At 39.6% G+C, this 22,805-nt stretch overlaps 1 protein-coding gene across 8 annotated transcripts in view; it reads right to left on the minus strand.

Moving 5' to 3' along the window:
- Positions 1-1,182: 1,182 nt before the first annotated feature.
- LOC137240740 (ras-related and estrogen-regulated growth inhibitor-like protein) overlaps positions 1,183-22,805 on the minus strand; it is a 227,772-nt gene continuing 206,149 nt past the window's right edge. For 7 of the 8 annotated variants that reach the window (XM_067767382.1, XM_067767381.1, XM_067767378.1 and 4 more), the window contains exons 2-7: positions 5,953-6,074; positions 5,678-5,814; positions 5,438-5,596; positions 2,606-2,758; positions 2,358-2,541; positions 1,183-2,287 (exon numbers count right to left, since the gene is read on the minus strand). In XM_067767382.1, the coding sequence (XP_067623483.1) occupies positions 2,046-2,287; positions 2,358-2,541; positions 2,606-2,758; positions 5,438-5,596; positions 5,678-5,814; positions 5,953-6,061 (984 nt within the window). In that variant the 5' untranslated portion in view covers positions 6,062-6,074 and the 3' untranslated portion in view covers positions 1,183-2,045. Of the gene's footprint in view, positions 2,288-2,357; positions 2,542-2,605; positions 2,759-5,437; positions 5,597-5,677; positions 5,815-5,952; positions 6,075-12,076; positions 12,689-22,805 lie in introns of those variants that run through there. The other variant, XM_067767383.1, reaches the window with a different exon arrangement.

The following is a 22,805-nucleotide window of genomic DNA, read 5'->3' on the forward strand; positions in this document are numbered from 1 at the left end:
CGAAAATTACTAAAAATGAAAAAAATGCCATAATAATATACCAAATACGAAAAAAGGGATGAAACATGGTAATTGGATTGGTCTATTGACGCAAAATATAACTTTAGAAAAAAACTTTGTAAAATGGGTGTGACAGCTACCATATTAAGTAGAAGAAAATGAAAAAGTTTTGCAGGGCGAAATCAAAACCCTTGGAATCTTGGAAGGAATACTGTTCGTGGTATTACATATATAAATAAAATTAGCGGTACCCGACAGATGATGTTATGGGTCACCCTGGTCCACATGTTGGCCGATATCTCGAAAACGCTTTCACATATACAACTAGGGGCCACTCGCTTTTAAAACCCCCATTAATACATTTCGTTTGATACCCATATTTTACAAACGCATTCTAGAGCCAACGCTGGTCCACCTTTATAACGATATCCCGAAAAGGCGTCCACCTATAGAAATAAGACTCATTCCCTTTTAAAATACATCATTACCTATATCGTACAAACAAATTCTAGAGTCACTCCTGGTCCACCTTTATGGCGATATCTCGCAAAGGCGTCCGCCTATAGAACTAAGGCCCACTCCCTTTTAAAATACTCATTAACACCTTTCATTTGATATCCATATCGTACAAACGCATTCTAGAGCCAACGCTGGTCCACCTTTATAACGATATCTCGAAAAGGCGTCCACCTATAGAAATAAGACCCACTCCCTTTTAAAATACATCATTACCTATATCGTACAAACAAATTCTAGAGTCACTCCTGGTCCACCTTTATGGCGATATCCCTAAATGGCGTCTTCCTATAGAACTATGGTCCACTCCCTTCTAAAATACTCTTTAGTACCTTCCATTTGATACCCATGTCATACAAACACCTTCCAGGGTTACCCTAAGTTCATTTTCCTACATGGTGATTTTCCCTTATTTTGTCTCCATAGCTCCCAGCTGAGTATGTAATGTTCGGTTACACCCGAACTTAGCCTTCCTTACTTGTTTTTCGATACTGATGATTTTGATAAGTGGGAAGTCTATATCTATCTTGATTCCTTTATAGCTGTACAACCAACCGTTATCCAATAAAAGTTTTAATACCCTCTCTACAGGACAGCTGGGTATAAAGAAAGTTATACTTACCACAGTAGCCGAAGGTTCTTGGCCGAGAAAGATAAAATCTATGGTAAAGTTGCTTTTAGCTGGCTTCATTTATTTATGAATACATAAATACATTAAGGTGGTATATGAAACCGTTGGTAAATTCTTAGTGATCAGTACTTAGAAAAATAAAAGTATAAAACATTTGTAATTTTCTTTTTAATTTATAATCTATTTAAAATTGTTTGCTTAAAATTATCTAAGTCTATGTTTAAAAGGGCGGGCCAAATTGTATGGGGAAAAGTAGGGGAAAAAAACTTCAGGTGCACATCCAGTTTCTGAATCTATGGGTCATACTGAGCAATATTGCCCATGGGACCATAGGTCTGAAATGAATTTCGAGCCTCCCTAATTTTGTTAGGAAACTTTATATCCCTATCCGAATCCGAATTTGACATTTATTTTAAAGTATTTTATTTGCGAGAGCCGCTATTCGGATTGGGATATAAAATTTTCTAACAAAATCAGGGAGACTCGAAATTCATTTCAGACCTATGGTCCCATGGACAATATTGCTCAGTACGACCCATAGATTCAGAAACTGGATGTGCATTTTCAACAATAAATTTGACCCACTCTAATGTTTAAGTATTCAGTGATAAGCGTGCATTGACCCCATTTGGAAGCTTAATTTCCAAAATATATTTAAATACTTCTTTTTGTGTAGCAAGGCTAAATGTTTTGATTTTCAGCGAGTTACTCGCCACTCGTAGCAGACTGGTGGCTCTTATTATACTTATCCTCTTTGGTCATTGGACGAAAAATATATTAGTTTTTCTTCTATACGAATACCCGGCTGGCCACGTGATAAAAAACTGTATTTACATTCTACATATATATGTACATACATATGTACGTACTTGAGGACTTGTCACTTATACATTAGCAGTCAATAGCTGGCATTGCTGCCACGAGTCGAGATACTCATACGACGTTCAACACGATTTGTGTGTGGCAGTAGACATCCAGGAGGCGGATAACGCCAACGTCTTGGACGCGATAACAATGTACCATCGGTGGAGGCTCTACTGCGGAATGGTGTATCGATATCAGTGCGTGAACTGCATAAGCAACTTGAGCCGAGCTCATCCGTTGACTCGGCATGATCGTTCTCCTCGAGGCAGGCATTACCTAGGGATACAATAAGTTATTCCAACTGTTTCAATCTACCTCATACAATCTCAAATATTTCTTTTCTTACCAATAATGAAAAAGGATCTACGTGATTCGTTGTTAAACGATGTCGAATCGTAAAATGAACAACCTGAATCGGGACTTAACGTTGGATCGGATGCATTTTGTACATCGCTGGTAGAGCGTTTCAGTTTGGGAAATTTGGTAAATACGCGCCAAAAGCGAAATACATCACGAAATACTGCTTGTACCTATTGTTGAGATTAGAGAGTCGTTAGATTTATAAAATTAAAGAAAATTAACGGAGTAACATACTTGATCCACACTCTCTCTCACAGAGATCTCATGAAAGCAGGCACATGATAGTTCACGAAAACGTCTTTGACCTTCCTCGAGGCTAACCATGCGATCACCCGTTTGATCGGTTTTGTTGCCGACCAAAATGACGGGGACATCGGAGAGTGAGTCCTGTGAAGAGCAAAGGAGAGCGAGTAATGTAAACATATTTGTTGAGAGCGAAAGATGTAGTGGTGGAGGAAAAGGTAGAAGTAGAGGTAGACGGAAAAAAATGGAAAGAAAGAGACGGAAAGAGCGAGAAGGGGAATGTAGCTACTTCATTTTTTTTTTAAACTTTGTAAAGAAACCAAAGGAAAATGGGTAATAGAACCGCTTGCAATGGATATAATTCAACTGAAAGCTGTACTTGTTAGCTGTTACTTGTCTGCTAAAAGTTACTCTTTCTCTATTTGAGATTTACCCCTAGTGGGTTAGGGAGTTTGAATTTACCCGCGCAGTTATGCCTGTCGTAAGTGGCGACTAAAATACCCTAATGATTCAGAGGGTTGTGCAGAATAACACTCAACAGATTGCCAGCGCAATTTATAGCTCTCCAAACCTGTTTTCAACCTCACCTATCAGTGGCAAATCCTGTTTCTTTAGCAGTCAAGGCTATGAAGACCCCATGTTCCTCATGGAACTAGGGGGTGACGGCGGGATGGCTCAGAAGGTTGAATGTGACCACGTTAAATAGTTCCCGAGATAGTGGGGCTAGTGCCTTACTCGATATGTATCATATACGGCGAATTACTATTAACATTGATCACGCTCCTGTTGTTGTTGTTGTTGTAGCGATTAGTTACTCCCCGAAGGCTTTGGGGAGTGTTATCGATGTGATGGTCCTTTGTCGGATACAGATCCGATACGCTCCGGTAACACAGCACCATTAAGGTGCTGGCCCGACCATCTCGGGAACGATTTATATGGCCACATTAAACCTTCAGGCCATCCCTCCCTCCCCACCCCCAAGTTCCATGAGGAGCTTGGGGTCGCCAGAACCTCGTCTGTTAGTGAAACGGGATTCGCCGCTCGAAGGTGAGGTTGACAATTGGGTTGGAGAAGCTATATATTGCGCTAAAACCTTCCGTGAGTGCCTTTATCGCTACAAAAACAACAGCAGTCGTAAGCAAGCGCATAAAGGCTGAGTTAGACTCTATCAAAAAATAACTAAAGCGAGCACTCGTACTAAAACCGGGTTAGAGTACTTGGCAGATTCGAAGTTGTCAAAACTACCGTTTGAGCGATGGTTGTGCTGGTACCTGAACGTACTATCAACCAGATAGATAGATGGATAGATGTTGTGAGGTTAAGCACTGCGACCTATTGGTATATTGTGCCCTCATTCTCTTTACAACACCTCATCCAAGCCGAGTTCTCTGAGAAAATACAGAATGTTTCTCGGCTTAAGAGTGTATGTGACTACTTTCTAATTTCGATGATCCTAGGATCATAAGTCTTCGTCTCACGACTGCATCGCATTCCATCGGGATGTGTTCTGCAGTCTCATCTTCGCGATCACATATCATATGGCTCTTTAGCCTGCAGTGACCTGTGAGTATGCCTGTTAAAATCCTAAGGCTACTTTTTGGGAGGTTAATCATAGCTTAATATCGCTTTAAGTTGTACCCTGCTATTAGTGCCTTTGCCTGCCGAAGTCCTGGACTTTCGCGCCAGTGTTGTTCTCTGAGGCACGCCTCTTTTTGTCTAAACTCTTCCCTTATTGTATGTGAACCTATTGGCACGATGGGCTCGGGTCCTATTGGCTTTTCGGCCGCTGCCAACCTGGCAAGCTCGTCCGCTTGCTCATTACCATCCACTCCTCTGTGTCCAGGTACCCATGCTAGATGGATGGTATATTGGTATCAAACAGCACCAGCAGAGCTTCCAAAAACTTTCAGATAATGCCTTTACAGCTTCAACAACCTTCACCATTTTGTAGGAAATCTCCACGCAAACAATTGCATTACAGTTCCTTCACCTGCTGCAGATTGGATGAAATTTTAACGGAGCTTCTGACCAATTAGGGCGTGCACAAAAATCCAACTAAATATAAACCATTCGAGCTTTTTAGTAATCGGCGCGTTTCACTTCCGTTGAGATTTAGCCCGAGCTTCTTCCAATTTGCGTCGACTCCCTTTAATTTTCCTTACAAATTGGCTGTAAGGGACTTGTACGTTTTATATCAACTGCGAATAGCAGCTGCAAGGCATATACATTTTTATTGAGAAAATTTTCATGACATTAATACACTCGGAGTGATTGCCAAACCACCACTGAGGGGCGACCCCGGGACTTAAACCCAAGACCTTCGGTGTGGTAGGTGGAGCACGCTACGACCACACCACGGTGGCCGTAGCACCTCAAAAATAACTCAATTTCCGCTGAAACTATCCAGACTAGCATTAGGAGAACATAAGCGAGGACTTTTCATGGAGAAAACTCTCTACAATCACAACGTCCACTACAATCACAACCGCAATCACGAAGTCTTGGGAACATCACATGCATGAGAAGCAATCCTTATAGCTGCAGTAGGCCGTGTTGGTCAATGACCTACGGTAAAATTTTAATTTGGTAAATTATTAAGATAAAGTCACAGGAATTTTCCATACGCGAAAGCTTCGATATACGATATTGCAATATTTTTACTCAGTCGTGAGGTAATGTGAGAGGTAGGTGAGAGATGAAGTGAGCAAGAGAGAACGAGCGGCGACGGATCGAGAAAGGTAGAGGTAGAAGACATGGAGGAATGGGTAAAATATGCTAGGGTGGGTCAACAACTGCTCGGTCCATCAACAACTTTATACTCACCTTACTATTTGAACCCAATTTGCGGCGTCGCTTATTATAGTTGATCAAAAATTTCAGTCGATTGCATTCATCAAAACTGCATTTGTCTGTGACCGAGTACATCAATATGAAAGCGTCCGCCCAGCGGATATTTGAATCCAAACTAACACAATCTTCTTTCTGCAAAGAAAATAATATGATGAGCTAAAGTTTCACATTCTTAAATATTTTCGGTATGTTTTTTTTAGTATTTCCACTTACGTTTGGTTGTCCAGCAGCATCCAATATGTCAAATTGTATGAATTCATTGTCAAAAGTGGTATTAAATGTGTAAATCTTCTCTAAATTGGGATCATATTCGCCAATGAAGCGACGTGTAATGAAACGAACAACCATAGCTTTGCGTGATAGAAGGGAGTAAGAGAGAGATATGAAAAAAAAATTCATGCATTTCGATTTTCAGGTATCCAACATTTTGGTGTCTTTTGATAGGGCATTCGAAGCGCTATGCGAAAGTATATTCAGTATATCATTACCTGATTTACCAACTCCACCTTGTCCTAGTACCATTACTTTCAAGGATTTATGTTTTGTAGTATGTATGCCCAACTTGGCTAATGAAGACTTTGGTGATGTAGTATTCATTGTTCAGTAAAATCTAAAATAAATAAAATACGAAATGGCATGAGTGAATGCGAACTAAGATGCAACTGGTAACAAAACAAGTAAGGAAGGCTAAGTTCGGGTATAACCGAACATTAGATACTCAGCTGACAGCTTTGGAGACAAAATAAGGGAAAATCACCATGTAGGAAAATGAACCTAGGGTAACCCTGGAATGTGTTTGTACGATATGTGTATCAAATTAAATGTATTAATGAGGGTTTTAAAAGGGAGTGGCCCCTTCGTATATGTGAAGGCGTTTTCAAGATATCGACAAAAATGTTGACCAGGGCGACCCAGAACATCATCTGTCGGGTACCACTAATTTATTTTTATATGCAATACCACGAACTGTATTCCTGCCATGATTCCAAAGGCTTTCGATTTCGCCCTGCAGAACTTTTTCATTTTCTTCTACTTAATATGGTAGGTTTCACACCTATTTTACAAAGTTTTTTCCAAAGTTATATTTTGCGTCAAAAAACCAATCCAATCACCATGTTTCATCCCTTTTTTCGTATTTGGTATAGAAATAGGGCATTTTCTTCATTTTTCGAAATAGAATAGTGAGCGTGGTCATAGTCGGATTTAGCCCATTTTTTATACCAATACAAAGTGAGTTCAAAAGAGGTGAACTAAGTTTAGCAAAGATATATCGATTTTTGCTCAGGTTATCGTGTTAACGGCCGAGCGGAAGGACAGACGGTCGACTGTGTATAAAAACTGGGCGTGGCTTCAACCGATTTCGCCCATTTTCACAGGTAACAGTTATCGTCATAGAAGCTATGCCCTTACCAAAGTTTAAAAGGATTGGTAAATTTTTGTTCGACTTATGGCATTAAAAGTATTCTAGACAAATTGAATAAAAGAGGGCGGAGCCACGCCCATTTCGAAATTTTCTTTTATTTTTGTATTTTGTTGCACCATAGTTGAGTTGAATGTTGACATAATTCTGTAAAGATATTCAATTTTTTTTTTAAATTTGACTTAAATTTTTTTTTTTTTTTAAATGGGCGTGTTTGGATCCGAATTTGATAATTTTTATTTAGAACACATATAGTAATAGGAGTAACGTTTTTGCTAAATTTCATCTTTGTATCTTCAACGACTGCCAAATTACAGCTTGCAAAACTTTTAAATTACCTTCTTTTAAAAGTGGGCGGTGCCACGCCCATTGTCCAAACTTTTACTTACTTTCTATTCTGCGTCATGGGGTCAACAAACCCACGAAGTTTCATCGCTTTATCCGTCTTTGGTAATGAATTATCGCACTTTTTCGGTTTTTAGAAATTTTCGATATCGAAAAAGTGGGCGTGGTTATAGTCCGATTTCATTAATTTTAAGTAGCGATCTGAGATGAGTGCCCAAGAACTTACGTACCAAATTTCATTAAGATACCTCAAAATTTACTCAAGTTGTCGTGTTTTTTCGTCCATATCATTTTGATATATAGAAGTCCATATCTATCTCGATTAGTTTATGCCGTTACGGGCTACCGTAATGCGAACAATATTAATATACTCTGTGAGCTCTGAGTTTCGTCGATTTATCCGTCTTTGGTAATGAATTATCGCACTTTTTCGGTTTTTCGAAATTTTCGATATCGAAAAAGTGGGCGAGGTTATAGTCCGATTTCATTCATTTTAAGTAGCGATCTGAGATGAGTGCCCAAGAACTTACATACCAAATTTCATTAAGATACCCCAAAATTTACTCAAGTTATCGTGTTTTTTCGTCAAGATCATTTTGATATATAGATGTCTATATCTATCTCGATTAGTTTATGCCGATACGGGCTACCGTTATGCGAACAATATTAATATATTCTGTGAGCTCTGCTCAGCTGAGTATAATAAAAATGAGTACCAAGTACTCGTGAAATTCGATGTGTAAACATACACAGGGCCGTAGAGAGAAAATCCGGGCCCGGGACTAAACAATTTACGGGCCGCCTTTAAAAAATCCACTAATACATTTGATTAATTTGAATTAGTGACGTCTCATTCACGAATAATTATTGATGCATTACATCAAAAAAAATTTTTGACACATCAACTAAATGATTTTTGGACTAAGAGCTAAAAATAAAATTAACACAGAATATTTAATATTTATACAATTTATTCTAACGTAGACATAAAATTCTCTTTTAACAGCCACATATTTCTTTTCTAGTTCTTTGGTAACATTTTTAAACATTTCTGATAAATTTAAGGATGATTATAAATTTTAATTATTCAATATAGAAGGTTCGGATATCAGAGTGGCTTTTCTTGCTTTATTCGCTGCAAATTTTTTTATAATAATATCAAAATTTAACTGTGTTGCCAAAATGGATTCAACACAAAACGTGGCAAGTTCTAAAACTCGCTCTTTAGATGAACACGATCTATGAAAGTTTTTGATTCTTGAAAGGACACTGAGGGAACGTTCTGCAGTAGCTACAAGGACAGGTATAGTGTAAAAGATACGTAAAGCAACACAAATGTTGGGGAAAATTGTATATAGATTTTGAACATAGACGGCATTTAGCAATTCCAATGGTGACAGACTTTTATCAAAATTTTCTTCGTAAATGTGTTTCAAGTGAATTATTTCACATTCTAAGCTTTGAGAAATGTGCGACTTGTATTTTTCGACAAATTTTGCTGAGCTCGCACGAACTGTAGTTTCATCCATGTCTTCAAATTGCCACAAAAAGGAGAACGTCTCGCTCAAATTTCTCATAGCTGCAAATCGTTCAGTAATGCCAGTGATTACCGAATCAGCGATCACAAGGAATGTATTGTTTTTAAAATCAGACTCTGCATCATCCGTAATCAACTCATTTCCATTATCTTAAAAACGTCTTTTGGGTTTTCTCTTTTGAATATCCGGGAACTTTGGCGAGATGTTCAATTGAAGAGCAACTGTTTTGCATTCGTTTAAATTGTTTCCCATTGGTTCCTGATCAACTTCAAATCAGCTAATAAGGCATCTAGATGTCGGACCTCAACATCTATGGTGGCGTCTCCAGCTTGGAGGACCACGTTTCTTTCATTAACGGTAGTCAGTATTTTCAATCAAATTGAGGACTGCAAGATGCATTCGAACTTGTTGATGTACTTGAGAATGCCGGTAACATCTCCGTATGCTTGCGCAGTCAAATTTGGTTTTTGTCTGAAAGACTATGAAGAGAGCTCGGTACATTTTTTTTGAGGATGTCCCATCGTTGTGGACTATTGTTGAAAATAGTAAAACATTTATGTACAACTCCGAAGAAAGTAATTGCAGCCGTACAACATTCTGCAGCATCAACACCACATAAATTGAGACTGTGGGTTGCACAAGGCTAGTAATCAGCATTCGAGTTTTTGTCGAGAATGTGACGTAATGCTCCGTTGTAAGCTCCTTTCATATTGGCGCCGTTATCGTACCCTTGTGCACGACAATCTTTTAATGGGATTTCATGTTTACCTAGAGTATGGCAAAATAGATCAGCGATTTTCTGACCAGTATTCTGGTTACAATTCACGAAAGCCAAAAACCGTTCTTGAATTGTAAAATTTGTTGCTTTCGAATTGAAATAGAGTTAGCGCAAAATGAACGTAGTCAACGTGAATAGCATCAGGCATAGCATCAACAATAATAGCAAAATACTTGGCTTTCTTGCCTTGATTTAATATAGTTTCCCTCACATGCTTTCCGCAAATTTCTATAAACTCGCTCTGAATGTCTGGGTAAAGATAGTGAACTTGTAAACGTTTGTGCTGCTGTTGTGAAATCCTAACTTTCTCAAAATGATCTCTAAGTATCGGATCATAATGGCTTATGAGATCTTAGATGCCCAAAAAATTTCCATTGTTTCGTTCACCAAGATATATGTATACTTTCGCCTCTGAAAACTGGGCCTTTTTCACCCAAAGATAAAATAGTGTCCAAAATTCTATATAAAATTTCTACCTTTCTCCACTTTCTCTCCATTTGGCAAGATTCTGTTTAACAACGAGGTATGTCTCGTCATGACAATCACGTGGAAAAATAACAGGACACTTTTGATGACCTCGACGAATTATTTCGTTGACTTCTTCAGATCGCAAAAACTCATTATTCACGGTACCGATATCGAAGTCGTTTAAATAATCTGGAATTTGATACAGAGTTAGTGGTGTTGTTGGAAGACTTTTTGTAGATGAACCTTCATCAGTGTCACCACGAAAACTTTACGACTTCGGATTCATGTAAACATACATTTGCACATGAAACATCTAAAGACTCTCCTGAATTAAAAAAAATGTCTCGGGCCCCCTGAGAAACCCCGGGTCCGGGGGGAATCCCCCAATTCCCCCTCCCCCCTCGTCAGGCCTGAACATACAGATGTATATCTGTGAAAAAAATTTTTCACGTTAACTAGAGCTCGCCCAGGGATTGAAATCACCCACAACAGAGGTAAATTTACCAGACACAAATAGAGATTTTTAAGAAGAGCTTCGTCGGTTTCTTAGTGGTAACAATCCACATGGTTTTATAATCGGCTGATTATCGGTTTGTAAAAGGCTTCTTATTGAGTCATCAGCTTTTTTTATCGGCTTACCATAATAGGGGTACACATTTGTCATCGATTTCATATTAAAGTTTTATAGGTATCTGTATAATAGCAAGCCGATGAGTCGTCGTTAACAAATCTTTAACATGCCGACAACAAACTGGCAATACTCCGATAAGAAATCAATAATTTTTGATAACAAATCAATACAATTTTGATAGTGAAATCGATAACTTTTTAATAACACGCCGTTAACAAATTGGTTTTACTCCGATAACAAATCTTTAAGTTTTCAAAAATAAACTGATACCCTTTTTATAATATATCGATAGCTTTCCGTAAGTAAACGATTATCTTTTCATAGCAAATCGATAAATTTTCGATAAAATTACCATAATGAATTGATAGTAATCAGATAACAAATCGATAACATATTGATAACTTATCGAGAATTACTCGATGATAAATTCACAATTTTCGATAACAAACGGAAAATTCGTCGATAAAAATTGATCTTTTTTTATTTAATTTTAATATAATTTAGCTGAATTCTATTTTATTTTATTTTCGAAGTATATTTTATGTTCTATTTTATTTCATTTTGTTTTATTTTATTTTAGTTTATTTTATTTTATTTAATTTATTTTAATTTAATTTATTTTATTTTATTTTATTTTATTTTATTTTATATTTATTTTAATCTAATTTTATTTCATTTTATTTTATTTTGTTTCATTTTATATTATTTTATTTAAATTTATTTCATATTATTTTATTTTATTTTATTTTTTCATTTGATTTTTATCTTTTTAGTTTAATTTTATTTAATTTTTTTACATTATTTTATTTTCTAAAAACGGGAGTGGGATTTGAACTCGCACTCCTACGATGGTTGAAGTGTTACAAACGCATTCATCCACGTCATCCTTAGTTGTTGTAAACCTTATCCCAATTGCCTTCTTTGCATGTTTTTCTTTATTCACTGTCCATACTTCGATTTTAATTTAATTTAGTTTTATTTTGTTTTATTTTATTTCATTTTATTTTATATTATTTTAATTAAAGTGTGCCCTCGGGCAGCCACCCTAAACTAACCATTTTAATTAATTAATTAATTTAATTTAATTTTATTTTGTTTAAATTTAATTTATATGGTTTAATTTTGTCTTATTTGATTTAATTTAATTTGATTTAATCTAATTTAATTTAATTTAATTGATTTAAATTTTATATTATTTTGCTTTAGTTTATTTCATTTTATTTTATTTTATGTATTTTTGTTGGGCCAAGGAAAAATTATATTTTTATTGCTATTTTTGGAGCTTTTCGGCCGGTTGATTTAAATAAAACAGGGATTTATTATATCCTACGCGTTTCGACGCTTATTCGCGTCTTCATCAGGAATTTATTTCTAAATATGAAAACAATAAATTACAACCAATATTCATTGACTTGAGGCATGTAACACTTACGATATTTAACATTTAAAATTCGAGTGATAATATTTTTATCACAACATAAAAGTATGCACATAGCAAACATAAATACACAGATACATTTTCAAACACTGAGCAACTTGCACGTCCTCTACGTCAACATCACGCATTGTATGTGATCGAAGCCGAATACGCGCAGTTTATATTATCGACGTCCTGTTTAAAGTTGTATTCGCAGGCCTTCTAAAGTCATCCTTCTTCTCAATTTATTCTCCACATCTAATACTTTGGTATTGTCAAAGTCTGCTGTGTGTTTGTTTTCTGTTAAGTGCTGCGCGAGAGCCGTCGAGCTTTTGTTCTTCTTCGCATCATGTTTATGTTCGTATATTCGCGTGCCTAATGATCTTTTTGTTGTGCCGATGTAAACTTTGTTGCACTTTTCCCCTTCTTTGCCATTGCACTGGATTTCATACACTACGTTGTGCAGTTCTTCCTTTGGTATTTTGTCTTTTGTTCTTGTATATATGCCGTGTATTGTGTGATGTGGTTTGTGTGCATAGCTAACGTTGCTGATTTTTATAATTTTAGTTAATGTGTTGTTGTCCGTAAGATTTGGAATATACATAGGTAACACCAATATATGTTTTCTTGTTGTTTTCGTTTATTTGTGCATTGCCATTTTTATACTCAGTTGAGCAGAGCTCACAGAGTATATTAAGTTTGATTGGATAACGGTTGGTTGTACATATATAAAGGAATCGAGATAGATATAGACTTCCATATATCAAAATAATCAGGAACGAAAAAAAATTTGATTGAGCCATGCCCGTCCGTCCGTCCGTCCGTTAACACGATAACTTGAGTAAATTTTGAGGTATCTTGATGAAATTTGGTATGTAGGTTCCTGAGCACTCATCTCAGATCGCTATTTAAAATGAACGATATCGGACTATAACCACGCCCACTTTTTCGATATCGAAAATTTCGAAAAACCGAAAAAGTGCGATAATTCATTACAAAAGACCGATAAAGCGACGAAACTTGGTAGATGAGTTGAACTTATGACGCAGAATAGAAAATTAGTAAAATTTTGGACAATGGGCGTGGCACCGCCCACTTTTAAAAGAAGGTAATTTAAAACTTTTGCAAGGTGTAATTTGGCAGTCGCTGAAGATATCATGATGAAATTTGTCAGGAACGTTACTACTATTACTATATGTACGCTTAATAAAAATTAGCAAAATCGGGGAAGGACCACGCCCACTTTTAAAAAAAATTTTTTTTTAAAGTAAAATTTTTACAAAAAATTTAATATCTTTACAGTATATAAGTAAATTCTGTCAACATTCAACTCCAGTAATGATATGGTGCAACAAAATACAAAAATAAAAGAAAATTTCAAAATGGGCGTGGCTCCGCCCTTTTTCATTTAATTTGTCTAGGATACTTTTAACGCCATAAGTCGAACAAAAATTAACCAATCCTTTTGAAATTTGGTAGGGGAGTAGATTTTACGACGTTAACTGTTTTCTGTGAAAATCGGCGAAATCGGTTGATGCCACGCCCAGTTTTTATACACAGTCGTCCGTCCGTCCGTCCGTCTGTCCGTTAACACGATAACTTGTAAGTAAATTATGCCAACATTCAACTCCAGTAATGATATGGTGCAACAAAATACAAAAATAAAAGAAAATTTCAAAATGGGCGTGGCTCCGCCCTTTTTCATTTAATTTGTCTAGGATGCTTTTAATGCCATAAGTCGAACAAAAATTAACCAATTCTTGTGAAATTTGGTAGAGGCTTGGCTCCTAGGACGATAACTGTTTTCTGTGAAAAAGGGCGAAATCGGTTGAAGCCACGCCCAGTTTTTATACACAGTCCACCGTCTGTCCTTCCGCTCGGCCGTTAACACAATAACTTGAGCAAAAATCGATATATCTTTACTAAACTTAGCACACGTACTTAACTGAACTCACTTTATCTCGATATAAAAAATGGCCGAAATCCGACCATAACCACGCCCACTTTATCGATATCGAAAATTACGAAAAATAAAAAAATGCCATAATTCTATACCAAATACGAAAAAAGGGATGAAACATTGTAACTGGATTGGTTTATTGACGCAAAATATAACTTTGGAAAAAACTTTGTAAAATGGGTGTGACACCTACCATATTAAGTAGAAGAAAATGAAAAAGTTCTACAAGGCGAAATCAACAGCCCTTGGAATCTTGGCAGGAATACTGTTAGTGGTATTCCATATATAAATAAATTAGCAGTACCCGACAGATGATTTTCTGGATCACCTGGTCCACATTTTGATCGATATCCCGAGAACGCCTTCACATATACATCTAAGGGCCACTCGCTTTTAAAACCCTCATTAATACCTCTAATTTGATATCCATATCGTACAAACACATTCTAGAGTCACCCCTGGCCCACCCTAATGGCGATATCTCGAAAAGGCGTCCACCTATAGACGAAATGCACACTCCCTATTAAAATGCTCAGTAACACCTTTCGTTTGATACCCATATCGTACAAACATTCTAGAGTCACCCCTGGCCCACCCTAATAGCGATGTCTCGAAAAGGCGTCCACCTATAGACCTAATGCCCACTCCCTATTAAAATGCTCAGTAACACCTTTCGTTTGATACCCATATCGTACAAACATTCTAGAGTCACCCCTGGCCCACCCTAATGGCGGTATCTCGAAAAGGCGTCCACCTATAGACCTAATGTCCACTCCCTCTTAAAATGCTCAGTAACACCTTTCGTTTGATACCCATATCGTACAAACATTCTAGAGTTACCCCTGGCCCACCCTAATGGCGATATCTCGAAAAGGCGTCCACCTATAGACCTAATGTCCACTCCCTCTTAAAATGCTCAGTAACACCTTTCGTTTCATACCCATATCGTACAAACATTCTAGAGTCACCCCTGGCCCACCTTAATGGCGATATCTCGAAAAGGCGTCCACCTATAGACCTAATGTCCACTCCCTCTTAAAATGCTCAGTAACACCTTTCGTTTCATACCCATATCGTACAAACATTCTAGAGTCACCCTTGGTCCACCTTTATGGCGATATCTCGAAAAGGCGACCACCTATTGAACTAAGGATTACTCCCTTTTAAAATACTCATTACCACCTTTCATTTGATACCCATATCCTACAAACACATTCTAGAGTCACCTCTGGCCCACCCTAATGGCGATATCTCGAAAAGGCGTCCACCTATAGACCTAATGCCCACTCCCTCTTAAAATGCTCAGTAACACCTTTCGTTTGATACCCATATCGTACAAACATTCTAGAGTCACCCCTGGCCCACCCTAATGGCGATTTCTCGAAAAGGCGTCCACCTATAGACCTAATGCCCACTCCCTCTTAAAATGCTCAGTAACACCTTTCGTTTGATACCCATATCGTACAAACACATTCTAGAGTCACCCCTGCCCACCCTAATGACGATATCTCGAAAAGGCGTCCACCTATAGACCTCATGCCCACTCCCTCTTAAAATGCTCAGTAACACCTTTCGTTTGATATGGCGATATCTCGAAACGGCGTCGACCTATGGAACTAAGGATCACTCCTTTTCAAAATACTCATTAACAGCTTTCATTCGATACCCATATCGTACAAACATATTCTAGAGTCACCCCTGGTCCACCTTTATGGCGATTTCTCGAAAAGGCGTTCACCTATAGAACTAAAGCCCATTCCCTTTTAAAATACTCATTACCACCTTTCATTTGATACCCATATCGTACAAACACATTCTAGAGTCACCCCTAGTCCACCTTAATGGCGATATCTCGAAAAGGCGTCCACCGATAGACCTAAGGCCCACTCCCTCTTAAAATGCTCAGTAACACCTTTCATTTGATACCCATATCGTACAAACAAATTCTAGAGTCAGCCCTGGTCCACCTTTATGGCGATATCCCTAAATGGCGTCCATCAATAGAACTATGGCCTACTCTCTCTTAAAATACTCTTTAATACCTTCCATTTGATACACATGTCATACAACCACATTCCAGGGTTACCCTAGGTCCATTTTCCTACATGGTGATTTCCCTTATTTTGTATCCATAGCTCTCAACTGAGTATGTAATGTTCGGTTGCACCCGAACTTAGCCTTCCTTACTTGTTTTGGTTGGTTTTACTTCTTGCTGTCGTTGTTAGTGTATCTATTATGTTATTTGGATACCAATTTTTTTGTAATATATTTTGGATTTTTCGCTTGCTATCTTCTATGAACTCCTGATCACTCAGGGAGTAAATTTTGTTTATAAAGTTGATGACCGTGTTCTTCTTCTGAGTCCATGGGTGATTGGATTGGTAATGTATCATCCTGGATGATGCCCGCGGCTTTCTTGTACCAATTAGTTTTTACCTTATTGTCCATATTGTGAATCTCTACGTCGAGGAATGATAATTTGTTCGCTTTTTCCTTTTCAAGGGTGAATTGTATTTTTGTATGCTGTCCATTGAATGTCTTGAGGATTTCTTCCGCGTCTTTACTCTTGACTATGGCGAACATATCATCTACATATTTGGTTATGTATTTGATATTAATATCTTTAAGTCTCAGCTCGGAGATGCTGTCGTCAATAATCTTATCTAATATTATAGTTGACGATAAAGGAATGCCCATGGGCATAACATAAGTTTGTTGGTAATAAGTTCGATCGTATACAAAGTAATTGTTATCCCTCAAACAGAACTCTAGAATTTTTAGGAACTGGCTTTTTGACATTTTTGTATGCATTTGTAGAGTTGGCCACTTTTTCATTTTATTTTATTTTATATTATTTTATTTTATTTTATATTGTTTTATTTAATTTTTAAAATTTTTTTAATTTAATTTAATTAAATTTAATATAAATTACTTTAATTTAATTTCTTTTACTTTTATTTTAATTATTTTTTTCTTTGTTTGCTAGTTATTACGTCATATAAATCTAACTAAATAATCAACAAAGATGTAAAAATCAACAATTTTTTTCTTAAATATTTAAAAAGCAGTTGATATTTATTATCACGCAAAATTAAAATATCTTAGTATTCGAAATATCGCATTGTTTTGAAACGGTTGAATATATTCGCCGCAGAATATTCCCCTCAACCCCGTGTTTCCACGAGTCATATATGTAAACAGCTTAACTTATATATATAGATTAGTTATAATTTTCACTTGAATGCATCATTTTTCATTTCATTGCCATTTCTTTGCACTAATATAGTGCTGACTACTTCCTTTTTTATAATTTTTGTTTCGAAACCATTAAACTTGCAACAAAACACCCACCAAGGGTACGATGTCAACTTTATTGTCATTTAAATGGATGCTTTAAGGATAAATGTCGTACTTTAAGCTGAAATGCTTTTACGCACTACATGAAAATAAAAATCTCCATAACCTACTGACGGCACTGGAAAAAAATAATTACAAGTATGTAGTTTTTAATTTCACGCATACTTTTTTGCATATAAAACATTTTATAACTGCACTAGCCTTTACCCGCGGCCCCGTCCGCAAGGAGAAAATAAAATATATGTGCTATTCACGTTAGCCTGCTTATCAAGTTGTCTGTTTAAAAATTTTTTCTGTCAATGTATTTTATTTTTTAATACAGTAAAAAAAAAGAACTAACTGAGCTGATGGGCACGCGTACATGAATAGTACAATACACTTTTTTCGAATTAAAAAAAATACATTTTGTTTCTAAGTTAAATTAATTGATATGACAGGGGTGAAAGAATTACTACTCATAGAACAAAGGAGTGAAACTACAATTAACTAAAACCAAAAAGAAGTTTTTAAATGAAAGCAGTGTTGCTTTTTCGGGTATTTAGTTGGTTAAAATATTACAAAAATTTCAATTATAGTTGTAATAGTTCGTACAGGATTCATTTAAAAATAGAACGAAAAAGCTGTGATATATTAAAGATAAAACATACCGAATTTTAATTACGAATAATTTGCGGTAAATCCACGGCCATGTGTGCTGAATTACCGGTTTCGAAGAGACCTAAAATGATCCCGGAAGTGTCCCTAAATGACACCAAATAGTCACGAAATGATGCCGACGGGATCCTGGACAAATCTCGAAAACTATCCAGAAATGATGCCGGAAGGGTCCCAAAATAATCCCGAAGTAGTCACGAAAAGTCCCGAAATGACCCTGACGGGATCCCGGACGGATCCCGAAAACCATCCAGATTTGATTCCTGAACGGTCCGCAAATGATCCCGATATAGTCCGAAAAAGTCCCGAAAAAACTCTGACGGGATCCCGGACAAATCCCGAAAATCGCCCAGAAATTATCCCGGAAGAGTCCCAAAATGATTCCGAAATAGTAGTCACGAAAAAGGCCCGAAATGACCCTGACGGGATCCCGAAAACCATCCAGAAATGACTCTGGAGGGATCCCCAAATGATCCCGGAAAAGTCCACAAACCATCCAGAATTGATCTCTGAAGGTTCCGCAAATGATCCCGAAATAGTCCCGAAAGTCACGAAAAACTCAGACCCATCCCGAAAATCATGAAGAAATTATCCTGGAAGGGTCACAAAATTACCCCGAAATAACTCCGACGGGATCCCGGACAGATCCCGAAAATCATCCAGAACTGAGCTCTGAAAAGTCCGCAATAATCCAGAAATAGTCCGGAAAAAGTCCCGAAAAAACTCCGTCGGGATCCCGGACAGATCCCGAAAATCACCCAGAAATTATGCCGGAGGGGTCCCAAAATGATTCCGAAATAGTCCCGAAAAAGTCCCGAAATGACCTTGAGGAGATCCCAGACCGATACCGTAAACCATCCAGAATTGATCTCTAAAGGGTCCGCAATTTATCCCAGATAAAGTCGCGAAAAAAACTACGAAGGGATCCCGAACAGATCCCGAAAATCATAGAGAAATTATCCCGGAAGGGTCCCAAAATGATCCCGAAATAGTCCCGAAAAGGCGCGAAATAACCCCGACGGGATCCCGGACGGATCCCGAAAACCACCCATAAATGATCTTTAAGGGCAACTGACCCCGAAATAGTCGTGAAAAAGTCCCGAAATTACCCCGACGGGATCCCGAAAACCATCCAGAAATTATCCCTGAAGGATCCCCAAATGATCCAAGAACAGTCTCGAAATTCCCTGACATTTTCCCGAAAAAGTAAAAAAATAAAACCGACGGGATCTCGGACGGATCCCGAAAACGATCCAGAAATGATGCCGGAAGGGACCCCAAATGATCCCGAATTTCCCCCGATGGGATCCCGGACGGATCCCGGATCATCCAGAAATGATGCCGGTTGGTACCCCAAAATGATCCCGAAATAGGCCAGAAATGACCCCGTCGGGATCCCGGACGGATCCCCAAAAGTATACAGAAATGATGCTGGAAGGTGAAATGATCCCCTTATAGTTCCGAAATGATCCTGACGGGATTCCCGACGGATCCCGGAAACTATCCAGAAATGATGCCGGAAAGGTTCCCAAGTTATCCCCAAATAGTCCCAAAATTACCCTGACGGTATCCCGGACGGATAACGAAAACCATCAGGAAATGATGGCGAAGGGGTCCCCAAATGATCACGCATTAGTCGCGGGTTCCGAAATGACCCTGACGGGATCCCCGAAGGATCCCGGAAACTATCCAGAAATGATACCGGAAAGGTTCGCAAGTTATCCCCAAATAGTCCCGAAATTACCCTGACGGTATGCCGGACGGATACCGAAAACCATCTAGAAAAGTGGCCGGAAGATACCCCAAATGATCCCGAATAAGTCCTGAAATGATCCAGACGGGATCCCGGACGAATCCCGAAAACTGTCCATCTAGGTACCCCAAATGATCCCGAAATAGTCCCGAAACGACCCCGCCGGGATCACGGGCGGATCCCGAAAAAGTCCTGAAATGACCCCGACGGGATCCCGTACGGATCCCGAAAATCATCCAGAAATGATGAAGGTAGGTACCCAAATGATCCCGAAATAGTCCCGAAATTATCCCGACGGGATCCCGGACGGATCCTGAAAACCAACCAGAAATGATGCCGGTAGGTACCCCAAATGGTCCCGATATGACCCCGTCGGGATCCCGAACGGATCCCTAAAACTATCCAGAAATGATGCCGGAAAGGTCCCCAAATAACCCCCTAATAGTCCCGAAATTACGCCGACGGAATCCCGGATGGATCCGGAAACCATCCAGAAATGATGCCGGAGGAGACCCCAAATGATCCCGCTAAAGTCCCAAAATGACCCCGACAGGGTCCCGGATGGATCCCGTAAACCATCCAGAAATGATGCCGGTAGGTACCCCAAATGGTCCCGATATGACCCCGTCGGGATCCCGAACGGATCCCTAAAACTATCCAGAAATGATGCCGAAAGGGTCCCCAAATTATCCTGTATTAGTCGAGAAAAAGTTCCGAAATGACTCCGACGGGATCCCGGACGGATCCCTAAAACCATCTAGAATTGATACCGGAAGGTACCCCAAATGATGCCGAAATAGTCCCGAAATGACATCGACGGTATCCCGGACGGATCCCGAAAACCATCTAGAAATGATGCCGGAAGAGACCCCAAATGATCCCGCAAAGGTCCCAAAATGACCCGACAGGATCCCGGACGGATCACGAAAACCATCCAGAAATGATGCCGGAGGAGACCCCAAATGATCCCGCTAAAGTCCCAAAATGACCCCGACAGGGTCCCGGACGGATCCCGTAAACCATCCAGAAATGATGCCGGAAGAGACCCCAAATGATCTCGCAAAAGTCCCAAAATGACCCCGACAGGATCCCGGACGGATCTCGTAAACCATCCAGAAATGATGCCGGAAGAGACCCCAAATGATCCCGCAAAAGTCCCAAAATGACCCCGACAGGATCCCGAACGGATCCCGAAAACCATCCAGAAATGATGCCGGGAGAGACCCCAAATGATCCCGCAAAAGTCCCAAAATGACCCGACAGGATCCCGGACGGATCCCGTAAACCATCCAGAAATGATGCCGGAAGAGAACCCAAATGATCCCGCAAAAGGCCCAAAATGACCCCGACAGGATCCCGGACGGATCCCGTAAACCATCCAGAAATGATGCCGGAAGAGACCCCAAATGATCCCGCAAAAGTCCCAAAATGACCCCGACAGGATCCCGGACGGATCCCGAAAACCGTACAGAAATGATGCCGGAAGAGACCCCAAATGATCCCGCAAAAGTCTCAAAATGACCCCGACAGGATCCCGGACGGATCCTGTAAACCATCCAGAAATGATGCCGGAAGAGACCCCAAATGATCTCGCAAAAGTCCAAAAATGACCCCGACAGGATCAAGGACGGATCCCGAAAACCATCCAGAAATGATGCCGGAAGAGACCCCAAATGATCCCGCAAAAGTCCCAAAATGACCCCGACAGGATCCCGGACGGATCCCGAAAACCTTCCAGAAATGATGCCGGAATGGACCCCAAATGGTCCCGAAATGACACCGACGGGATCCCGGACGGATACCGAAAACCATCCAGAAACGATGCCGGCAGGTACCCCAAATTATCCCGAAATAGTCCCGAAATGACCCTGACGGGATCGCGGACGGATTCCGAAAACCATCCAGAAATGATGCCGATAGGGTCCCCAAATGATCCTGTATTAGTCGAGAAAAAATTCCGAAATGACTCCGACGGGATCCCGGACGGAGCCCGAAAACCATCTAGAATTGATAGCGGAAGGTACCCCAAATGATGCCGAAATAGTCCCGAAATGACATCGACGGGATCCCGGACGGTTCCCGAAAACCATCCAGAAATGATGCCGGAGGAGACCCCAAATGATCCCGCTAAAGTCCCAAATTGACCCCGACAGGGTCCCGGACGGATCCCGTAAACCATCCAGAAATGATGCCGGAAGAGACCCCAAATGATCCCGCAAAAGTCCCAAAATGACCCCGACAGGATCCCGGACGGATCCCGAAAACCATCCAGAAATGATGCCGGGAGAGACCCCAAATGATCCCGCAAAAGTCCCAAAATGACCCCGACAGGATCCCGGACGGATCCCGTAAACCATCCAGAAATGATGCCGGAGGAGACCCCAAATGATCCCGCTAAAGTCCCAAAATGACCCCGACAGGGTCCCGGACGGATCCCGTAAACCATCCAGAAATGATGCCGGAAGAGACCCCAAATTATCCCGCAAAAGTCCCAAAATGACCCCGGCAGGATCCCGGACGGATCCGGTAAACCATCCAGAAATGATGCCGGAAGAGATCCCAAATGATCCCGCAAAAGTCCCAAAATGACCCCGACAGGATCCCGGACGGATCCCGTAAACCATCCAGAAATGATGCCGGAGGAGACCCCAAATGATCCCGCAAAAGTCTCAAAATGACCCCGACAGGATCCCGGACGGATCCCGTAAACCATCCAGAAATGATGCCGGAAGAGACCCGAAATGATCCCGCAAAAGTCCCAAAATGACGCCGACGGGATCCCGGACGGATCCCGTAAACCATCCAGAAATGATGCCGAAAGGTTCCCCAAATGATCCTGTATTAGTCGAGAAAAAGTTCCGAAATGACCCCGACGGGATCCCGGATGGATCCCGAAAACCATCCAGAAATGATGCCGGAAGAGATCCCAAATGATCCCGCAAAAGTCCCAAAATGACCCCGACAGGATCCCGGACGGATCCCGAAAACCATCCAGAAATGATGCCGGAATGGACCCCAAA

This window comes from Eurosta solidaginis, chromosome 2 (genome assembly GCF_040869045.1).
Source record: "Eurosta solidaginis isolate ZX-2024a chromosome 2, ASM4086904v1, whole genome shotgun sequence".
In the NCBI taxonomy this organism is placed as follows: domain Eukaryota; kingdom Metazoa; phylum Arthropoda; class Insecta; order Diptera; family Tephritidae; genus Eurosta; species Eurosta solidaginis.